This window comes from Mesoplodon mirus (genome assembly GCF_964341445.2).
Source record: "Mesoplodon mirus genome assembly, chromosome: 5".
In the NCBI taxonomy this organism is placed as follows: domain Eukaryota; kingdom Metazoa; phylum Chordata; class Mammalia; order Artiodactyla; family Ziphiidae; genus Mesoplodon; species Mesoplodon mirus.
In genome coordinates this window covers 141,576,036-141,598,875 of record NC_138980.1, presented here as the reverse complement: position 1 = coordinate 141,598,875, position 22,840 = coordinate 141,576,036, and the positions used below count along the sequence as shown (strand labels likewise).

The following is a 22,840-nucleotide window of genomic DNA, read 5'->3' as shown; positions in this document are numbered from 1 at the left end:
TTCTCATCCATTTCCAACTCACACAGAGAGACACAGGGCAAGGTGCAGAAATCCGAACCAAGGATAGAGAAAGTAAGCACAATATCTCAAGTGCCAACCTTAAGCTAGTTTGTGAAATTTAACCTAGAAGCAAAGTGTCCAGTTATTTAAAGTAATGAAACCCAGTATTAACGTACAAACTGATGAATAGTACAACTTAAAAAGCAGTGATATAGTTTTGATATATTCTGAGGATTTTCTTTTGCATATGTATTTACATTCTTTCTGATGAGCTGTATTCTCAAATTTAACAAATAAATCTATCTCCTTTTTTGTGGCCTCAATTTCCACTTAACATGATAAAACAAGCATAATCTGGGCTTCCCTGGTGGCGCAGTGGTTGAGAGTCGGCCTGCCGATGCAGGGGACACGGGTTCGTGCCCCGGTCCGGGAAGATCCCACATGCCGTGGAGCGGCTGGGCCCGTGAGCCATGGCCGCGGAGCCTGTGCTCCGCAACGGGAGAGGCCGCAGCAGTGAGAGGCCCGCGTACCGCAAAAAAAAAAAAAAAAAAAAAAAAAAAAAAAAAAAACAAGCATAATCTTAGTTTCAGCTCTGCCATAAAATAGCTTACTGGGCTTGAGCAAGTATCTGGGCCTAAGTTTCTTCACTTGTCTACTGAAAAGTGTTGATCCAAAATGACTTAAATGAACTCTTCATTCTAAAATAATCATTCTATAATTCTTTATGATGACATCAAGTTATTTGGGGCAATATCTCCCTTTAACTGGAGAAACACTGCCCTGGACTGAAGCAGTGGCTATATTCTTTAAGCAATCACTCACCGCACCAACCCTGGTGACAACAGTACTATGTATTTACCCCCACCCCAATCCGATCACTTCATAAAACCTCCAGCACAACAAACCCATCACTACCTACTTATTCAGTTACTTACACAGGAAATGGGTAAACCAAGCCCCACTGTGTTGAGGACAGTGGTTGTGACGGTACTGTCATGGTACGGATACTGGATGCTGTTGTCTTTACAGAAAAAGCCTCTCTGAAATGGATATATTTGGCCCAAATTTAGAACAGCCATAGGCATGGAAGCTGTTAGGGAAGGGAAAAAAAGACACACATGGTTAAATTCAATTCACTTCATTAGGAAGTAAAGTCTACTGAATGGGATGCAAATCTTAACCGTATTTTGCCCTTTCTGAAAAAGGATCACACTATTCCATTACATCCAAGAGTAAAGACTGAGGAAACCATGCATCATTAGCTTGTCCACATCAGCCCCACCTTTATCAAGTTTAAATTCTCTTACTTGCGTTGACCTCTGATTTTAGGGACAATCAATAAAGGAAACCCCAAGGGAAGACAGCAACATTGGCCCATGAAAAAAGAAAGTTGAGGGCCTCCCTGGTGGCGCAGTGGTTGAGAGTCCGCCTGCCGATGCAGGGGATACGGGTTTGTGCCCCGGTCTGGGAGGATCCCATATGCCGCGGAGCGGCTGGGCCCGTGAGCCATGGCCGCTGAGCCTGTGCGTCCGGAGCCTGTGCTCCGCAACGGGAGAGGCCACAACAGTGAGAGGCCCGCGTACAGCAAAAAAGAAAGTTGAGAAAACAAGAAGGTTTTGTATTTTACATGTTGTACGTAATTCATTTTTAACTGAATTGCTCAATACATTAAATATGTTTAAGAAAAAAAGGCAAAACTCAGTAAATACATTTAATAATCAATAATACATCATCACAGCCAAATGTAGTCAAGAAGGGAAAAGATATAAAATTTTGTTTCATATTAAAATTTAAATTAATAGGGTTAGAAAAAAATAGAAACTGTAAGTATATTTGATAATAAGAACAGAAATAAGCCCTTTGTTTTCCGAAGACAAATTAAAAATGGTTTTTATTAGCCCTGGCAAAGCTCCAAAATCACTTTAACAAGTTATACAGGAATAAGGTTCATTTCAAATTTTTCACCCAAATAAAATGAAAGACCAAAGAGAAGTTAAATAACTTAAATTAGTAATTTCTTAGTATGTTTAAATTTACCACACTTTTAGGCTTTGTTTTATACAATTCAAACAGTCAAGCATCTACTTACTATATCCTTGATACTAGAGTATGCCATACATAGAGGAGACAATTAGTGTAAAACGGGCACTCGGTTCAAGAGCCTAAATTGTACAAGTAGCAAAGGAAGGCATACTCAGGAAGCAGTTTTAAAACTCATAATACTAAGACAGATTTTTGAGGGATGATGAAATTGTTCTATATCTTGATTGTGATGGTAATTCCACAACTCTAAGTGTTTGTCAAAACTCACAGAACTGTACCAAAAAAAAAGTACATTTTACTGTATGTAAATGTTAAAAGGAATACCACAAAAGAAAAAATATGACTAATTTCTAAAATGATATAAAAGGCCCTATAGGAATTCAGAGGTCAACGTGAACTGGAGTAGTTAGAAAAGACTATTAGGGCTTCCCTGGTGGCGCAGTGGTTAAGAATCCACCTGCCAAAGCAGGGGACACGGGTTCGAGCCCTGGTCCGGGAAGATCCCACATGCCGTGGAGCAGCTAAGCCCGTGCGCCACAACTACTGAGCCTGTGCTCTAGAGCCCACGAGCCACAACTACTGAGCCCACATGCCACAACTACTGAATCCCGCGTGCCTAGAGCCTGTGCTCTGCAACAAGAGAAGCCACCACAATGAGAAGCCCGCGCACTGCAACGAAGAGTAGCCCCTGCCCGCCACAGCTAGAGAAAGCCCGCGTGCAGCAACAAAGACCCAACGTAGCCAAAACCAAATAAATACATTAATTAATTTTTTTTAAAAGACTATTAAAGAACAGGCAACTGAGCTGAACTTGAAGCAGCAGGTAAATCACAGGCAATAGGGAGGGCCTCAAGGAGAGCATTTAGTGGTAGAGGGATGCAAGAGCAGCATGAGGTCACACCAACAAGAATACAGAGAGAATGAGCAAGAAGTTTTCAAGGTACATAACATTTTATAGCGAACATGTACTGCGTGCTCACACATGCCAAGCACTAGGCTACACAGATTAACTCAATCTTTACCTCAACCTTGTGAAGTAGGTAACATCACTTCCCCCTTTTTTCACATAAAATTACTATGAGGCTTTAAGAAATGAGGAATCCTGCTGGAACTAGTAAGTAGTGGAACCAGGATTACAACATAGGCTATCTGTTCCTAGAGTCAGTGTGTATATGATGTCTCCCATGGAGGCAAGTGATTTGCTAAATTAACAGAATTGTGACAAGGAAGATGATTTGGGTGAGGGGTACCTGTCCTTTGAAAAAGCTTGTTCAGTATAAAATACATGTTATGTTCATAATAAAAACTCAACGTTAATGAAACAAAATCTTCTTTTCTACAGATTACTCTTAATTCCACAATTGTGTGGTTTTTAATGGAAGGCAGAGAACCTGAGATTTGGGGGTTTAACAAAAAGAATTATGTTTTTAAAATACTGGCCTAAGAAAGGACTTATCCTGTAGGAATAAATTAAAAAATAAATAAATAAAATATCACTGTCCTCTTTTGCTCAGGGTTAGTAATACAGTAAAATAAGGGGTTTTTAAAAATTAACTTAAAAAAAATTAGAAAGGGGAGCATTTAACACAGCTTTGAAATAATCTACTCATTAAGTGTTAAGTAGTATGTTGACAGGGAAAATAGAAAAGGACACATGAAAGAGTGTTTTGAGTATGGAAATGACTCAATTTGAGGACTGGTCACAATTGTTGAGGCAGACCTGAAGATGACACTTCAGGCTTTGGGAATAGTGAGAATGATGGTCCCTGATGGTCCCATTGACAAAAATGTGAAGTTGGGACGGGCAGCTGGTTCATGATGAAAGAAAATTAGTTGAGTATTGAAAATATTGCCTTTGGGGTAATCTGACACCTTAAATGCTCAGCCTCATCTTTCACTCTTCCCCATGCAGCTTAAGGCTCCGATCACACTGAACAATTTGCTGTTGCCTGAACATACTATGTTTTCAAAACTTTAGGTACATACATATATGTTCAGCCTTCTGTTGGGGATACCTGTCCCCTGTTTCCCTTTCCCTGGTAAGTAAGGCACTCCCTACTTATCTGCCCCATGGCACCTTGGACACACATCCATTACACAGTATTTTAAACTGCTTTTTGCATTTTGTCAGCAACTTGAGGACAAAGACCATATCATTCTTGTATCCTTCGGACCAGGCACACAGTTGGCTCTCAGTGAAAATTCACTGAACAGCGAAAGGAATATAATGCAGGATGAAGATCAGAAGAAGAGACAGATTTGCAGATTGTTGGCATTGGAGGTGGTAACAAGCCAGGAGAATAAAACAGTCTCAGAGAACGCCTAAAGTCAAGACTAACAGAGATCAATAAAAACAATCAGGTAAGGACTAATATCCATAGTGAAATCACGGAAAGAGATTGCAGGAGAGAGGGAGAGGAGATGATTACATGCTCTAGAGGGCAGGGGCTGTGTCTCTCTCATTCAGCAGAACATATTGACCATTCTTTAAACACAAGAATGAACAATAGAGAAGTAAGACAATGTTATACAAAAAGCCAACGAAAGTAGCTTAGAGTATCAAGTCTGTACTAGGTTAAATGTAGGACGTCAATGCTAAGACATCAAGAAGAGCGAGAACAGAGTAAAGACAATGAGGTCTGAGGAAAAAAGGTGTCATATATACTCTGTGAGAGAATATCTTACACCACCTCCACTAACACCACATCTTTATGAAGCAACTTCAATAATGAGCTTCAGTATTGGGTTGTCATTGTCTAAGCATGAATCTCTTTCTTCAAGTTAAATATATCACATGGGGCTTCCCTGGTGGCGCAGTGGTTGAGAGTCCGCCTGCCGATGAGGGCCACGGGTTCGTGCCCTGGTCTGGGAGGATCCCACATGCCGCGGAGTGGCTGGGCCCGTGAGCCATGGCCGCTGAGCCTGCGCGTCCGGAGCCTGTGCTCCGCACGAGAGAGGCCATGGCAGTGGGAGGCCCGCGTACCGCAAAAAAAAAAAAAAAAAAACACAATGATTTCCTCTATTACTCATATGATTTATATATATACACACACACATACACACGCACACTACTATGGGCTGAATTGTGTCTGTCCCCCCAAATTCTTATGTTGAAGTTCTAACCCCCAATTTTACTATAATTGGAGATAGGACTTTTAGGAGGTAAGCAAGCTAAATGAGGTCATAAAGGTAGGGTCCTAATTCAGTAAGATTGGTGGCCTTATGAGAAAAGGAAGAGAGAGAGAGAGATCTCTTTCCACACGCACGCATCCAAGGAAAGGCCATGTGAGGATACAACAAGAAGGTGAACATCTACAAGCCAGGAAGAGAGCCCTCAAAAGAACCTGACCATGCTGGCACCCTGATCTCAGAATCCCAGCCTCTAGAACTCTGAGAAAACAAATTTCTGTTGTTAAGCCACCTAGTTTTTGGTATTTTGTTATGGCAGCCCAAGCAGACTAAGACACACACACACACAGGTATAGCCATCCCCCCAGAGTAAACAGACACCTCTACTCTAAAAAGCAATGAAATATTCTCTATCTACACAGAAATTATTTTCAGTGGTAATTTTTTAGGATAGTAATAGAGAGTTCTGGGTCAAAGTTAGTATTATAGGAAGATTCTTCTCAAAACAAACTCTTTCATAGGACATGAATATTCTTTCCTTAATATATAAAGGATATAGAAACTATTTTTGACACTAATCATAATTCTAGGGTATTTTCCTCTTAATTGAAATTCCCTTAAGAGAAGTCACTTTTAAAAGTTCAATACTGCTAATAAACACATTTGTTAGCTACTGTATGTCTGCTCTTAGCGCTTCTTCTCTAAGTTATATTGAGGAAGATAGACAAATGAATACCTGGAGATAGATACATATATATATATATATATTTATTTCCTATATTCTTCTCCAATTAAGTAATAATTAAAATATCTCCCATTTTATATGTAGTACATAGTTCCTTAAAGACAGGTTGTTACAAAATACTCCAATGGAATAAATCTAAAATGCATTTTAAAGAGAATCAACATTAATTTCTAATATGTAGAAGCAAAGGTAAAGAAAAACAAGTCCTAAGTTTACGTTTTGAAAAGAATGAAATATAAATCTAGACATTATTAAAGTAACTATACTGACTTCAGTACCCACTACACCTTTCCCTATTTTCTCAATTTCAGACATCTAAATAAATATTACACTATAGCACAGGGAAATTCAAGTGTCCATCTTCTTGAAAATCTCCTCTCATTATTCACTCAGACATTTCAATTCCTATGACACGGCAGCCACAGTGCCAGGAAAGGAAAAAGAAAAAAAAGGGAAGGACTAAAAACACTAAAAAAGGAAAGGAATGAAAAAGACCTCACCACAAAATTTTTAATAAGAGAGAGATAAGCGCTACTGGAAAATAACACAGCTGTAACTGCAAACAGAACTGAAGCTTAGATGACTTAGACAATGTAGCAGTCAGGATCCCAGCAGGAAACAGCACCCCCAAACTGGGGAACTTAAGAAGAGCTTAATAAGGGACTATTTACAAGGTATGGTGAGGGCAAAGTCAAGAGATAGTACAACCTTCTGAAGCTGCAACCACTCCTAGACCTAAAAGGTTCAAAGAGCTATGACCTCTGGGAGAGCCAACACGACAGGAGTTGGCAGGAGGACTCCAGGAGAAGAAACCCCACTCTCCTTCCAGTGCTTCCCATCTAGAAGCCAAAGGGCAAAGTGAGCCTCCTAGTACTGAGGACAAGGTAGACAATGCTGAGAGCAGGTCCACGCAGGGAAAAAGCTATCTAGAACCGGGAGGCAGAAGGTAAGACCAGTCAGGGTCTCAGCATGAAATAGAGTCCAGTAACTAAATATAGATAACTCAGGAGAGTTTAATAAAGGGACTATTTACAGAATCTATATTCAGACTATATATTAAGAAGTTTGGACTCTATTCTGTGGGTAACAGGAGACACACAACCCAATCTGTGTCTTAGTGGGGAAAAAGACTCTGGGAAAAACTGTATAAAGGAAAAAGAAGTATGAAGTTAGAATAGAGGGAAAGTCCAGAGGCAAGGAATACTAGTGTATATGAGAGATGTTGAGGGCTTGAAATAAAGAAATAACAGTGGAAATAAGAAGAGACAGTTCTAAAAATGTTTAGGAGATTTTTCCCGCAGAACTATGGACCATGTCTCTGTATATGTATATATGGATGTGTGTCTATCTCTCTCTTAAATACATACACACACACACACACACACACACACACACACACACACACACCCCTATCTTCAGCCTTTGGACTCTACAAAATACATTTTCCATTTGTCCTTTACCCTGAGTAGATTACTATCTGATAGACTTCCCTCCACAATCCTGCCTATAGTAAGCACTTCAAGGAATATATGTTGAATGAATAAATGAACCAATGAATAAACAAGCATGCAAAAGCCTCTGAGGCACATAATAATAATTTTGTATAACTATAAACTTAGGTCCTGAAAAGTTTTAAGTTATTTTTCTCTCCACAAGACCCAAGTTAAAACAAATAAACCAAGAAAAGAACAAAAAACAAACAAAACTGGTTAACGATCTTAAGTCCAAGAACATGCTAGGGAAGCACTTCCAATTCTATATTCTAACAATTATTTCTCAAGCTTGTTTTCCACTGGGAACACAAAGTGCTAACAAATAAAGATAAAAAGACTGATACATCCACATTAATTGCTAAAAGAAATTTATGATTCACAAATTCCTGGAATCTTGAAGGCAATTTTTGTACAGTCCAGCATTATCTCCAAACAAAGCTTAAGACATGGCTATTGCAGAAGCACTTCTCTCAGCAGCACCCCGTACTCTTTTCTCAATGAAAAAAGGAGTTGGGGCCCCAATTCAATCTTCTTTCCTGATCCACCCAAAACAGAGGTCCACAAATTCCCGCAGGAAAGCAGAAGGATCAGATTTCCAGATGAAATGAGGAGTATAAAGCAATAATACTTCAAAATAGGACTTTACAAATAATTAACAATCAGCTCTAGATCCATCTTTTCCTAATCTCTTCTCTAGAACCTACAGAAACAATCAGACCTGAAATTTTATCACAAAGCACACAATAACATATCCTACGCCATAAAAGAAGTGTTGAATTCCCAATCTCAGCATCCATTCTATGCATCTTCAAAGTTAGCAAAGGACTTTGTTCCAAGATTCCCATGTAAAATGCTTTCACATACTGTACAACTTTACAGTACATACTATACTGTGCCCTCTCAGTTAAAAGGATAAATCAGGGCTTCCCTGGTGGCACAGTGGTTGAGAGTCCGCCTGCCAATGTAGGGGACACGGGTTCGTGCCCCGGTCCGGGAAGATCCCACATGCCGCGGAGTGGCTGGGCCCGTGAGCCGTGGCCGCTGAGCCTGCGCATCCAGAGCCCGTGCTCTGCAACGGGAGAGGCCACAACAGTGAGAGGACCGCGTACCGCCAAAAAAAAAAAAAAAAAAAAAAAAAAGGATAAATCATAATGTGGTCTCTTACTCACTAGGAAATATCTGCTCTTACCACAAGCACCTAAAATAGTTGGGGCAGCCTAGCTTACAAGACTCTTAAAGAGCAACCCTGCTAGTCTTGTAGTAATTTATAAACCTGAATCACAAAACACAAATATGATTAAGAGAAAGGTTTGCTTTATAGTGAAAAAACCAGTTAATCATCTTCCATGGCCTTTCTCATATATGTCCAAAAAGAAGAATGGAAATTAACATGTATTGAGCACATATAGGTCACTATCATGCTAAAGCAGCTGCACATCCACTACAACTGTATATTATCTTCATATAAAACATATTTATGCTTTAGATGTCCTACCATAAAATCTGGGGAAAAAATTTTTAAACCTAATCAATAGCATGAGTATGAATCATATACATAGAAATATATGTATATGTATATATTGTTTAGTAGGCAAACTAATCTTTAAAAAACATTATATTTAGTATAGTTTCATTTATATAAAACAAATTACTTGCATTTATATCTAAATATACATTGGAAAGCCTAGAATATATAACCAACTTTCAAGTAGTTATTTCCAGATGGTATTAATACAAATCAGGTAGAAAACTAATTTTCCACTGTATGTACTTCCATGTTTGAGTATTTCATAATAAAACAAAAGATCATGATCATTAATTTGGAATTTTAAAAAACACTTTATCACAATGAAACCCTTCTCACTGTGTTTCCTGAAATTGTTATACATGCAACTTAACTGAAAAAGTCCCATCTATGGTAAAGAGATTGTTTGAAACCAGGGCAAAGGAAAAGGCCTATTTTTCTATTCTGTTTAAAACAAAAAGCAAAGTAATAGTAACAAAGTAACAGAAATTATCCTTTGGCTTTTATGCCTGATTGATAGGCTCTCAAAGAAGTAGGCCTACAGTGAGATTATTACTTTTGGGGGTTTTCCTCTCTTGCAACTTTTGAAAACTACAATGATTTACCACATATGAAGTAGGTAGATCATAATAGCTACAAGTTTAATATCTCCTAAAAAGTGTACAAAACAAATTTCCAAGGTCTAAGGTTTTTCAACATCAGAAATTTTGTTACAACACTTTAGGCCCTTCCAGAACATGCTTATCTTATAGGCAGTAGAAATAATCTAGAGGGTCATCAGTTTAGTAGAAGGTCATCAGTTTAGCAGGGGTAATCAAATACAAGCCATAATGAATATACTTATTTTAGTCACCACTTCTTGAAAAATCTTATAAAATAATGGTACTCAGGCAGATCATTCTAAAAGGGTGGCACTGTCTTTTTAATTATGTAGTAAGCAAAGTAAAGCAAAGGAATATTACTCTAGTGGGTCTTTCAAGTTTTTGATTTAAACAAAACCTCAAAACTGATTACATATTAATATAAACCATTAGTCTGATGGAGAAGAGAGGAAAGAAAATAAACAATTTCATTTAGGGCAGTGTCTAATGAAATTTTCTGTGATGACAAAAATAACCAATACAACATGCTGTCCAATACAGCAGCCACTAGTCACACTTGACTAATGAGCACTTGATATGTGGCTGGTGAGAATGAAGGACTAATTTTTTAAATTTTACTTTAATTAATTTCATCTTAAATAGCTACATACGGCTAGAGGTTTTCATAATGGATAATGCAGATTTAGGGGGTTAAAAATAAACTAAGGTTGAGAGCCATCAAATTTCATTAACACTTAATACACAGCAAAACTAATTTTGATTCCCTAACTTAAGAGGAAATAATTATGAAGTACTTGAGTAAACACAGATTTAACTGTGAGCCAATGCCCAGAATAAAATTCCCCTACGTGAATACCTTTGCTTCCTTTAAAGAACCTGTCCCTGCTGCATCCCTCAAATTTAAGAACCCTGAATTGGCTTCTCTCTCCAGGCAACTAGCCTTCCTATAAGGGGAAGGAAGAGGGCTGGTCAAGTTTGTCTGGGGTACTCTCCTACCTGGCTCACCAACCTCAAATCTTCCCACTCTTCTGTCGTGGGGTAAGAAGCCCTTAATCTCTAACCCAGCAGAGTGCCTTCTTGTCTCTGGCTGCCCAAAGCCCGCCTTTACAGCACCCCATCTGCAGAGCAGCTACCAACTGCTTCTTCTTACTCCCAGAATTATTCATACCCTGAATGGAGGCCATGAACACTCGGCTTGGCTGTATACAGATAATACTAATCAAAGGCATTTAGGTTTTTGTAATTCATTCCAAGCAGCACAATACGTATGCTTATAAAATACAATATAGTTTTAAGTTTCACTTCTGTAAAAGCTAAATTCTGTTCTTAGTACACTGCCTGATCATCTGCTTCTAACCTAAGGAATTAGAAGGGATACTCAATCTCTCTCAAGTGGGCAGTAGTCATTACTGTTAGAACAGAAAAAAACAGAATTCTTTCCTGGTAGGCTTCTCAAGTTATCCCACATAGTGAAGTCTCTAAAGTAGCAGTTCTTAACTTCTTGGGGTTCACAGACCCCTTTAAGATTCTAATGAAACTATGGACCCTCTCTTCAAAAACACATGAACTTTTGCCATATAGTTTCACAACCTGCATGCACACACACACACACCCAAAAATGGTCATCTATGGACACTTCTGCTATAAAAGTATATGAAACATAATAAAAATAATTAATATCCTAAAGTCCACAGACCTAAGTGATCAGTAGAATATGACCTCAAAGAAGCTAGAATTAATTCAACCTGATATTCCTACATCTTCCCTTAATTCTCCTTCCTCCTTCCCCTCTTCCCAATTTTACCCTCTTCCCATCATCCCTCTTTGCTCTTTATACTTCATCTCCTTATTTGGCTATATTATAGAACTAAAGTCACTTTTAGTATTACTTCCAGACTTATTGCAATATTATGTTTCCTGTTCTAATTTCAAGAGTCAAAGTTTATTTCTTTAAAGAAAAGTACAATATCTGTTGAATACCTACTATTTGCCAGATGTTTGCCTATATTCTATCTCTAACAATTCTACACAGGGGAAAGAAAGAGTATCCCCCTAAATCTGCATGTCTGAAAACTTCCAAGTCACTAAGTCATAGAAAAGTTAAGATATAAATCACAAAATAGTTTGATATGAATGAAAATATGGCAAATCAAAATTTAAAGTACAAAGTTAAAATACTACACGTGAAAATGTAGTCTTAAATTTATACATTAGAAATTAATGAAACAAACATTCAACACAATATCTTTTTTTTTTTTTTTTTTTGCGGTATGCGGGCCTCTCACTGTTGTGGCCTCTCCCGTTGCGGGGCACAGGCTCCGGACGTGCAGGCTCAGTGGCCATGGCTCACGGGCCCAGCCGCTCCACGGCATGTGGGATCCTCCCGGACCGGGGCACGAACCAGTGTCCCCTGCATCAGCAGGTGGACTCTCAACCACTGCACCACCAGGGAAGCCCAATATCTTATCTTTTAAAAGCTCGAGAAAGTGAAAGAATATAGGAGATTAATGAAATAGAAAAAGGAAAAATCAGATCAATTGGTCAAAAAATCACATCAATAAAACCAAATGAGTTTTTTAAAATATAAATTTATTTATTTTTGGCTGCATTGGGTCTTCGCTGCTGCACACGGGCTTTCTCTAGCTGCGGCAAGCAGGGGCTACTCTTCGTTGTGGTGCGCGGGCTTCTCATTGCAGTGCCTTCTCTTGTTGCGGAGCACGGGCTCTAGGTGCGCAGGCTTCAGTAGTTGTGGCTCGCAGGCTCAGTAGTTGTGGCTCGCGGGCTCTAGAGCGCAGGCTCAGTAGTTGTGGCGCATGAGCTTAGCTGCTCCACTGCATGTGGGATCTTCCTGGACCAGGGCTCGAACTCGTGTCCCCTGCGTCGGCAGGCAGATTCTTAACCACTGCGCCACCAGGGAAGCCCCACCAAATGAGTTTTTATAGGTTAACAAAATAATCAGTCTTGCTCAAGTTTAAGAAAACAAAACACAAATACAGCAAATTATTAAAAATTTTAAACGGCACTAACTATATCTCTGAGCTGAATTTTATCAGAAACTCACAGATGTTAAGCAACTCACCCAAGAGTACACAGCTCTTGGGTGTGTACTAAGGCAGATACCAGTATTACCCAGTTGGTAAAGAGGGAAGCCAGGATTTTAACAAAAAGTTCCTCTTCTTTTCACATCATACCACCTCTCTTTTAGGAATGGACACTAACCACCAGGGTCTCAGTTTCTTAGCTACAAATGAAAAAGAAGAATGACATCTCTCAGGTCCCTTTTCAACCCATGATTCTATAAGCTTAAGCTGGTCTGTGTAGAGACAAACAGCTGATTTCCTTCTGTTGGTTAGACTTGCGGTGAAGGTGGAGTTGTTCTGTGTGACCTAGCATATATCTTAATCTACTACACTTGGGTTGATTGAGCCATCCTAATGTGTAAGTACAGTTTGAGGCAAACTATGGAAGAGAAATAAGAAACCTCAGCAAAACTTACAAGAAAAATAAACAGCAAACTTACAAGAAAAATAAACAGTGAGGGAACTGCTTCTAGGAGCTGATGTTTTACCAAAAAGGTAATGGATAAAACCCATATGTAAGAAATATTCTCCCTTCCAAAAAAAAAGTCCAGCATATATAAATTTAACCATGTTTGTTCATTTCTCTACATGTATATTTGGATCTAACAAGTAAGTCTACAGTTACTTTCGTGAAATTTGCTTCTACAAACCCTTTCATTTTCTCCTTTTAGAAGGCCAAGGTTAAAAGTAAATAAAATTTTTTTGGCTCTTTACTACTTTGTGTTACCTGGGCAGTTTTTAGAAAATTCTATTCATTCCAAATTTAAGGAATGTTCTTTATTTGGTGTCCAATTCAGTTTGAACAAAATACATTTTGGAGAGAAAAACATGCAATATTTTTCTTGCTTTCTTTGGAAACAGGTGTTGCAAATCTTTCCAGAATCACATGAAAAATCTTCCTGCCAATTGACAGGACTTGTATGTTATTTCTGAACATAAAGGGTTTTCTCCCCCTCCTTTATAAAGGATCATTACATGTCCAAAAGTAAAGAAAGTCATTCAAAATTTTACCAACTTAACAAGTGAAACTAATAAGTCTGCCAGGTAAGATAGCTTGTTTCCTCTACAGATCAAATGCAGAGACTCCTTCCTGATTCTTAGTCCTGATCATTTGACAAATGTTTCATGTCTAGCACACAGCTAGACATTCATATCTGACACTCAAGAGAGAATGCAGAGTAAAGATGAATATCTGAAATTTCAATTATAAAGGGGATAGCTGAAGCCATGAGATTTTATGAAGATCAGAGAAAGTGACAACAACCATAATGTTAGAAAGAAAAAAGAAAGACAACATAGCCGACTACTAAGCAATGAACTACCAGGTAAGTAGGATAAAGAACATGAAAGAATAGTGTCAGGGAAAATGAGGGGGCACTTTTCAAAAATGTCAATAACAGCTTTTACTTAACTCCCTGAAAGTATGCTAGATGGTCTTTAATAACTTTAAAGGGGAAATGTTATTACATCATCTTGAAGATGAAGACACCTACCCAAGGCAACTTAGGTTGCAGAATTAGGATTTAAACCCCGGGTCAACGAGGCCGTGAGCCTTCTGGGTTCAGATCGTCTTAACAATAGCAGATGCCACTTAAAAAGCTACACACAAGAGGTCACTGATGACTCCCGATAGAAGGACTGCAGTACTCTGAGTGAAAACAGAAAAACTGCAAAGAATTAGAGAATGAGAGTAAGTGGGTAGAAACTTTTAAATGCCTTGTGGTAAAAAGGAAGGAAGGGGGAGAACTTGGTCTCTACCTTGAAGGACAAATACGGCAAAAGAAGGTTAATGATTTTTTTGGTCTTCTCTATGGTGCAAAACATGTGACAGTGAGCTGATGTGGTGAAATGCAGATGGTGGGAGAGGAGGACTTGAGAATGAGCATGAATGGATGGAGCTGGATCCATAGGAGATGAGAGGAAATGTAAGCATACACAGACGACCAAGACTATCAACTCATCAAGAGCAGGGTTGGCTAGTGTTGGGGTTTTTTTTAGTGTTTCCTGTTTGATTTGTATTGCTATGCAATGTAGTCAGGTCCTGGTTACTCTCTGGGGATGCCATATCCAGTTATTAGTATTGGCTTCACTCCCCTGGGCCCTTTGGCCCTGATGAAAACAGTGTGGCAAAAGGGAAGAAAGGGGGCTGAAACAGTATGAGCACCTCTATGGGTCTGGCACCATACTGAACACTTAACAGTAATTTTCACTTAATTCTCAGAATACTAGAACACAAGCTCCAAGAAGGCATGAATATGTTTGTTTTATTCTCTGATATACCCCAAGCACCTCACACAGTGCTTAGAACAAGGCAGGCCCTCAACAAATATTTGATGAATGAACAAAGAGTCACCTTGGTATTATTATCCCCATTTTAAAGATGAGAGGATGACTCAGAGAGAATAAGTAACTTAAAGTCATACCTGTAATAAGGGTGAAATTTAAAATGTTTAACAACTAGTACTGCACCAGCACTGGCCACTCAGAACAGCTGCCAGTTGGTGCTGGAGGAGCTGGGTTCTGCTTCAACCTTTTAGTTGTGGGATCTTGGGGAGGTCCACGGGAGGGTTGTGGGCAGGGGAAAGGAAGACTCAGATGTATACTGTCTACCAGCCTTGATAGTAAGTGATGCATCCAGGATTCAAACATGCACTTATCTGACTCTAAAGCCTTCTAAATGAAGTGGGAAACAGTACCATTTGCTAAAAAATGAGGAGAGCAGGAGATAACTGGAGGTTTTAATAGAGTAGAAAAAAATATTCAAAATACCTGCAATGGGAAACAATTAGTAATGAATTAAAGATTGATACCTGAGCTCAGTCTGTTGCCAGACAATTTAAAAAAACAAAAACAACAGGATGATCCAACTATAATAGGGTAGAGGGAAATGAGGAATAAGAGAAATATGAATGGGCAAAGCAAAACTACAGTATAAGGATTTTCAATTCCAGGTAAATAATTTGGATATGCTTCAACAAGAAATGAAAAATCAACACTGGCTCCTGAGCAAGAAAGGACTTGACAAAAGCTGTACCTCAAGAAGATGAGTTTGTGCAAGGTAGAGGGGGAGAAGGTGAAGAGTGTGGAGCCACATGGGAGGGGTCAGTGGTCGAGAGCACTATATATTTGGGTGTGATTCACAGAGATGGCACTCAAAGTATCCAGGGGCAAGAGTTCAAAGAACAGTGCACCCTCGGCTTTTAGGAAACCTACATTCTGGTCACTGGCTTGTAGTCGCCACCTCTCTGTGGCTGACATGGTTTTACTATAAAAAGTACTTAGTTATCTTGTTGGTTTTCTGCTTAAGTTGGAACAAAAGGGATAAAGTGCAGTTTAGATATAAGTGACATTTACCAAAGAAGGTTTTTACTTTTTCTGGTTTTCTGTCAATAATTACCTATAATATCCTCAACCTTGGAGTCTCTTAGTTCATTAAGACACTTAAAATAAATTTGTGTATGTACTTAAACAGCTTTAAAAAAAAATCCAGGACAACGACATGGGTAGTTTAATATGGACCCTGATACTTCCGCACAAAAAACAAGTTAGCCTATTTATTTATACGATAACAAAAATAAAAAGCAGAAGTTGGTCACCTGTTGTTACTGTCCCAGAAAGGCACACAGTGCCAACTGGCCAGGAACAACATTAATTCCTTCCACCCTCTTATGGTAACAGCTGTTCCCTTTTTTTTTCATGCTGGCAAAGGTCACACTCAGTAGCAAACTTTCCATGCTGATTTCTACATGCAAGAGGCAAGGAGATGGCTGACATAATAGGGTGTGGGGAGAGACAGCTGATTTTTTTCTATTTTACTTTCTCCTGGGCACTTATCCAGAATCTATTTGGGGCTTCTTTGATATTTGAAGCTATAACTATTAATCATTTCTCAGCCAAAAAAAAAAAAAACATGCTGTTTACATGAAGCTGGACTTGGGGATGATATAAGCACATTTTGAAATAAGCAAAAAACTATAGCAAAATTACACAGTAACGTTTACATCATTAATGGCCGCCTAATTAAAAATGCATTATGTTAAGTGAAGAGGCCAGACTCAAAAGGCTACATATTGTATGATTCCATTTACTATATGGCATTATATGACATTCCATTTATATGACATTATAGGATGAAGAACAGACCCATGGTTGTCAGAGGTGGAGAATGGTGGGAGGAGCTGACTAAAAAAGAGAAGCCTGAGGGAATTTTGGGGGGCGGAGGGAACAGACTAGTTCTGTACCTTGATTGTGTGGTGGTTACATGACTCTAAGTTCTAAATTGTCTAAATTCACAGAACTGTATCCCAAAAGAGTGAATTTTACTATATACAAATTTTTTCTTAATGTTGGCTTAAGCCTCATATCACCTCTCTCGACTCCCCTCTTACCAAGCTCCAAACAATGACCCCACCCCCTCCACCTAGCTAACGTCTACCTGCCATTCTAGCTTCTTTCTATTCAGCTCCTCCTGGAATCTTTCCTTTGGTGTGGCAGCGTGGGGTCCCAGATGGAGCTGAGGCTTTGTAGTCAGATACACCTAGTTGGGTTTACTCTGGGCATTCTCCCAGTTACTACTTGAGTGAGCATGGGCAAATGATCTACCTATCTAAGCTCAGTTTCCTCATATGGTGGATGCAAATAAATATAATTTATGTACCTCCCTGTTGTAAACTAAGAGCCTAGTAATATGCCTAGCATATTACCTGGCACATTAAGAGAGCTTAATTAAATGCTTATTCCCAGATCTTTCTCCTCTGCCTACTGCCTTCACAACAACTGCTCTCTTTCTGAGTTTCCACGGACCTGATACATACATAAAATTATCACAACACTTAACTGATGTATTGAAATTATTTATCTCTGGCAAATAAAATGGGTCTATATCTCTCTCTGATCCCTGAATTCACAGAGGCCAGCATGTTCATTGCCTGATAGTTAATGAATTGTTTGAAGAAGAGCTTGTCCGCCTGATCTGGTCTTATTGTTAAAGAAGGAAGTACTGGAAGAGAGAGAGAAGCAGGCAGAAAAGGCCAGAACACACTGAGATAGTCTGGGATGGGCGAGCCAAGAAGGTTTTCCAAAGTTTCTACTAAGATGTTGTATACAGAATTACAGCACAAAAACTGCAAATAACCTAAATATTAAAAAATGGAAGTAAAGTGGATTATGCCAAATACAAACAATGAAACACACATAACCATTAAAAGTAATTTTGTATAAGACTATGTTAAAAAGGGTACTTGAAGTAATATCCCAACTTGTTGCTTTTTTTTTTTAGAGCACACGTTTTTTGTTTGTTCGTTTTTAAATTCTTATTTTATATCAGAGCATAATTGATTAACAATGTTGTGTTAGTTTCAGGTGTACAGCTAAGTGATTCAGTTATACATATACATGTATCTATTCTTTTTCAAATTCTTTTCCCATTTCGGTTATTAACAAAATACTGAGCAGCGTTCCCTGTGCTATACTGTAGGTTCTTGTTAGTTATCTATTTTATTATTTTTTTTATTTAAATAGACTTTATTTTTTCCAGAGCAGTGTTAGGTTCACAGTAGAATTAAGTGGAAGGTACAAAGATCGCCCACATACCTCTTTTCCCCACACATGCGCAGCCTCCTACATTATCAATAATCCCTCCAAAGTGGTACATTTGTTACACTTAATGAACCTACATTGACCAATAATTGTCATCCAGTGTCCACAGTTTACATTAGGGTTCACTCTTGGTGTAGTACATTCTATGGGTTTGGACAAATGTAGAATGACATGCATCTACCTTTATAGTATTACAAAGAGTAGTTTTGTTGCCCCCCAAATCCTCTATGCTCCACCTATTCATCCTTCTCTCTCCTCTAACTCCTGGCAACAACTGTCCATAGTTTTGCCTTTTCTGGAATGTCAAATAGTGGAAGTCATACAGTATGTAGCCCTTTCAGATTGGTTTCTTTCACTTAGTGATATACATTTAAGGCTCCTCCTTGTCTTTTCATGACTTTTTGCTTAGTCTGGATGTACCATAGTTTATTCATTCACCTCCTGAAGGATATCACTGTTACTTCCAAATTCCAAAATTTTGGAATTCCAAAAATTCCAAATTTTGACAATTATGAGTAAAGTTGCTATAAATATCCACATGCAGGATTTTGTATGGACATAAGTTTTTTACATTTGGGTAAATACCAAGGAGCATGATTATTAGATCCTGTGTAAGAGTATGTTTAGTTTTGTAAGAAACTGCCAAACTGTCTTTCAAGCTGGGTGTACTATTTTGCAATCCCACCAGCAATAAATGAGAGTTCCTACTGCTCCTCTCCCTCACAGTCCACATACTTCTTTTAAATTTCCAGTCATTTCCCTGGTTTATTCTGATTAATTTTCACAAGTGTTATGATAGTTTTTTATACTCTTGAAGCCCCTCTTGAGTTTTCGAGTCCACATGCCACATTGTAGCTAGGTTATCTTTTAACTGACAAATGTGATGAGGCTCTTAAATCCAAGTACTGCCATCAGTAAGTGGTCTCTCTACTCCTTAAAATAATTTCGCATCATATCACATGACATGAAATGACAGCACAGAACAACATAAGACATAAAACTGTATGATCTACTCATCACTCTAACTTTATTTCACACCAATACCTGCTTAGGAATTGTCTATTCCCTTTAATGAAAATGCTTTTTATTGTTTCCTCCCTCTTTTTTTCTTTTTCTTACCACTATCACTAGGCCTCAACTACATTTTCAATAAACTATAAGCTACTTGAGGGCAAGAAATGAATCTTGTTTAAAACAGATGGCTAGGGGCTTCCCTGGTGGCGCAGTGGTTGACAGTCCACCTGCCGATGCAGGGGACACAGGTTCATGCCCTGGTCCGTCCAGGAAGATCCCACATGCCATGGAGCGGCTGGGTCTGTGAGTCATGGCCGCTGAGCCTCCACGTCCGGAGCCTGTGCTCCGCAACGGGAGAGGCCACAACAGTGAGAGGCCCATGTACTGCAAAAAAAAAAAGATGCCTAACATTGAATACAGAGTCTGATGTCTACTATACCTACAGTTTATATTTATTGAATATAAATATGTAAATATAAATAGATTTATTGAATAAATGATATAGATATATATATATAAGCATATTTGGAAAAATATTTTCTTGCTTCAAAATTAATTTTTAAAAATTTTCCAGTCATGTCCAATAAAATCAACTGCTTCTAAAATTTCAGTTGATTTTTTTGGGACCTTATCAGACTTTACTGTAATATATTGTCTTTTAGGTAACTAGATTCAGTTTGGTAAAATTCTATTCCTAATTTTTTCTTAATATTTTCATAAGAGAGAATGGATATATATATATGGATATATATATATATGGATGTTTATATATATATATAAAATGTCTTTGCCATGTTAGTATCAAAGTTATGCTGGATACATACATGATTACAAATAATGACTTTGTATGTTGAATTCTGTCTGAAATTTATTTCTTCAACATTGGAAGGATATTCTCAGTTAATATAGACTTCTAGCTTGGTCTACAAGGACTTTAGACAGATCTTTTTTTTTGGCGGGGGGTGGGGGGGAGGGATCTATCATTTCTTTTGAGAAGTTTCCTAACAGTCTTCTTTAGCTCATTTGAAGACAGTGTATTTCCATTTAGAGCACAGGTTTTTTTTTTTAAGTGTCTGGAAAGATATATAACCAAAATGTTAAAAAAGAGGTCATCTCTGGGTGGCAGTAAGATTAGTAGTGATACTTATATTCTTTTCTGGGCTTTTTAGAGTTTACTAATTTATTACATGTTAATTTTAGAAAATTTGGAAATCACAGAATAATTATTTTAAAAGAAAAAACTAATCTAGATTTTACTAATGATGTTATTCCATATCCAAGACTCAAATGTCGAAAAATGGGGTTAAATGCATTATGCTGAATCCAAATAATTGGGCTTCCCTGGTGGCGCAGTGGTTGAGAGTGCGCCTGCCGATGCAGGGGACACGGGTTCATGCCCCGGTCCGAGAAGATCTCACATGCCGCGGAGCCTGCGCGTGCGCGTCCGGAGCCTGTGCCCCACAACGGGAGAGGCCACAACAGTGAGAGGCCCGCGTACCGCAACAAAACAAAAAAAAATTTTTTTTTTAATATATGTAAGAGTGAATCAGGGGAAGGTTCCTCTTTGAAACATAGTTTCTACAGAGTTTATTCAGTCTTTAGCTTAAAGAAATTGACCTGCAGGGTTTCATCTGGGTATTATTTAAGCTTATAAGACAAAGCATCCTGTGTTCAGGTGAGATCACCTGATTAAGTTACTTCTCTCTTTGAACTAATGAGACTTCCAGTCTCAGCAATGCCATCCACAAACTTCCCTTAACCAACGAAGTCTCCCTTATTAGCAGCTGGGCAAGAGACAACTTCTCCCATTCAGCAGGAGGACCTATATTCCAAAGAATAAGAAGTGTATGTTTGGGCTTCCCTGGTGGCGCAGTGGTTGAGAGTCCGCCTGCCGATGCAAGGGACACGGGTTCATGCCCCGGTCCGGGAAGATCCCACATGCTGTGGAGCGGCTGGGCCCGTGAGCCATGGCTGCTGAGCCTGCGCGTCCGGAGCCTGTGCTCCGCAGTGGGAGAGGCCACGACAGTGAGAGGCCCGCGTACCGCAAAAAAAAAAAAAAAAAAAGTGTATGTTTACTATCATACTGATTCTTGACTAAAGCTGGCAAACTCTAATGCCTTTATAGAATTTATAGAATATCATTGTCTAGGAAGGTATATACATAAGTTAATTCCTCTTTAGAGACTGTTTATGGTGGTGTTTGGGGGGCAGATATTAAATCCTTAAATCCTTTAAGACTGCTTTAGCAACTGAACTTGTAGAAAAGAAACCTGACTGACTTGATTTCACCATTTTGGTACAAAATATGCATAAGAAGTAATTCAAGAATCAAAACTACAAATAAACTTTAGGATTTCCCTGGTGGCGCAGTGGTTGAGAGTCCGCCTGCCGATGCAGGGGACACGGGTTTGTCCGTGTCCTCCCTGTCCGGGAGGATCCCACATGCCGCGGAGCAGCTGGGCCCGTGAGCCATGGCTGCTGGGCCTGCGTGTCCGGAGCCTGTGCTCCACAATGGGAGAGGCCACAACAGTGAGACAGGCCTGCGTATCGCAAGAAAAAAAAAAAAAAACTACAAATAAATTTTAAACAACCAAATAAAATCCAGACCTGAGACCTCAACGGCTTTTAAGAGTTCACATGCCCCCACCTATAAAAAAAAAAAATGTATTGTGTATTTTAAATCTTAAAAGTATTTATGTGGATCCATCACGTCTAGTCTGAAATTATGCCAAATGGCAAGGTTCCAGAAACTAAAATAAAGTTATACTAAGGTGTGTCTCAGAAGGAAAACATAAAAACTCTAACTTTGGCAGGAAGTTACCAAAGTGGCATATCTAAATTAGTAAGCTTTGTTTAAAACACACACTTTTTTTAAAAGGCACACAAGCCAAAAAGTTTGGTAAAATTCTTTTTTTAATAGTTATTATTGCAGTAGCAAATCATATATCCGTTTTCCCAAAAATCTATGTTTATACCACTCAAGTTATTTTATACAGAAGATAAGTTGCAAGAAGGAAGAACTCCCACAAATTATTCCTTTATGGCTAAGAGCAAACATGCAATGCTGAAACTACACAATAAATAGCAGCTGCCATGGGAAGCAAGAAAAAAAAGACAGGCAGATACTAGTTTGTTGAATGCCTACTAAGTACCAGGTACTTTATTTACATAGGTTCTCATTTATTCCTAACAAATCTGTGAAGTAGACAGTATCCGCTCCATTATGCAAGTGAAGAAACTGAGGCTCAACAAGACTAAATAAGAATTTGTGTGACCTGAAGCAAGAATATATAGCAAAGCAGAATTTTGAAACCAAGTCTACCAGGCTTCATATCCCAAACTCCACCACATTTGGTAACAGTTACTTTGGAAAACAAGGATATCAAATAATCCAGTGTTCCCAGTAAACAGGGTTCTGTAAGAGGAGTTCAACTATTGCTATACCGTTGACCCAAAAATGGTCCCTCTATCTGGCAAGATCATTCTTCCCCCATTGAACATATCACAGGAAACCATGACAACGTATTATCCCAGACTATTGGCTACTACACTCTCCCTTCTAAGTGCAACTTTTTAAGAGAATTACCAATAGCCACAGATTTCCACTTCAC

General features: G+C 38.7%; 1 protein-coding gene across 2 annotated transcripts in view; it reads right to left on the bottom strand.

The window, feature by feature from the left end:
* PLPP1 (phospholipid phosphatase 1) overlaps positions 1–22,840 on the bottom strand; it is a 113,702-nt gene that overhangs the window by 75,882 nt on the left and 14,980 nt on the right. Inside the window, exon 2 of one of the 2 annotated variants that reach the window (XM_082624150.1) lies at positions 936–1,090. The exons of the other annotated variant lie outside the window; for it this stretch is intronic. Coding sequence (XP_082480276.1) covers positions 936–1,090 — 155 coding nt within the window. The remainder of the gene's footprint in view (positions 1–935; positions 1,091–22,840) is intronic. 2 annotated transcript variants of the gene reach the window in all.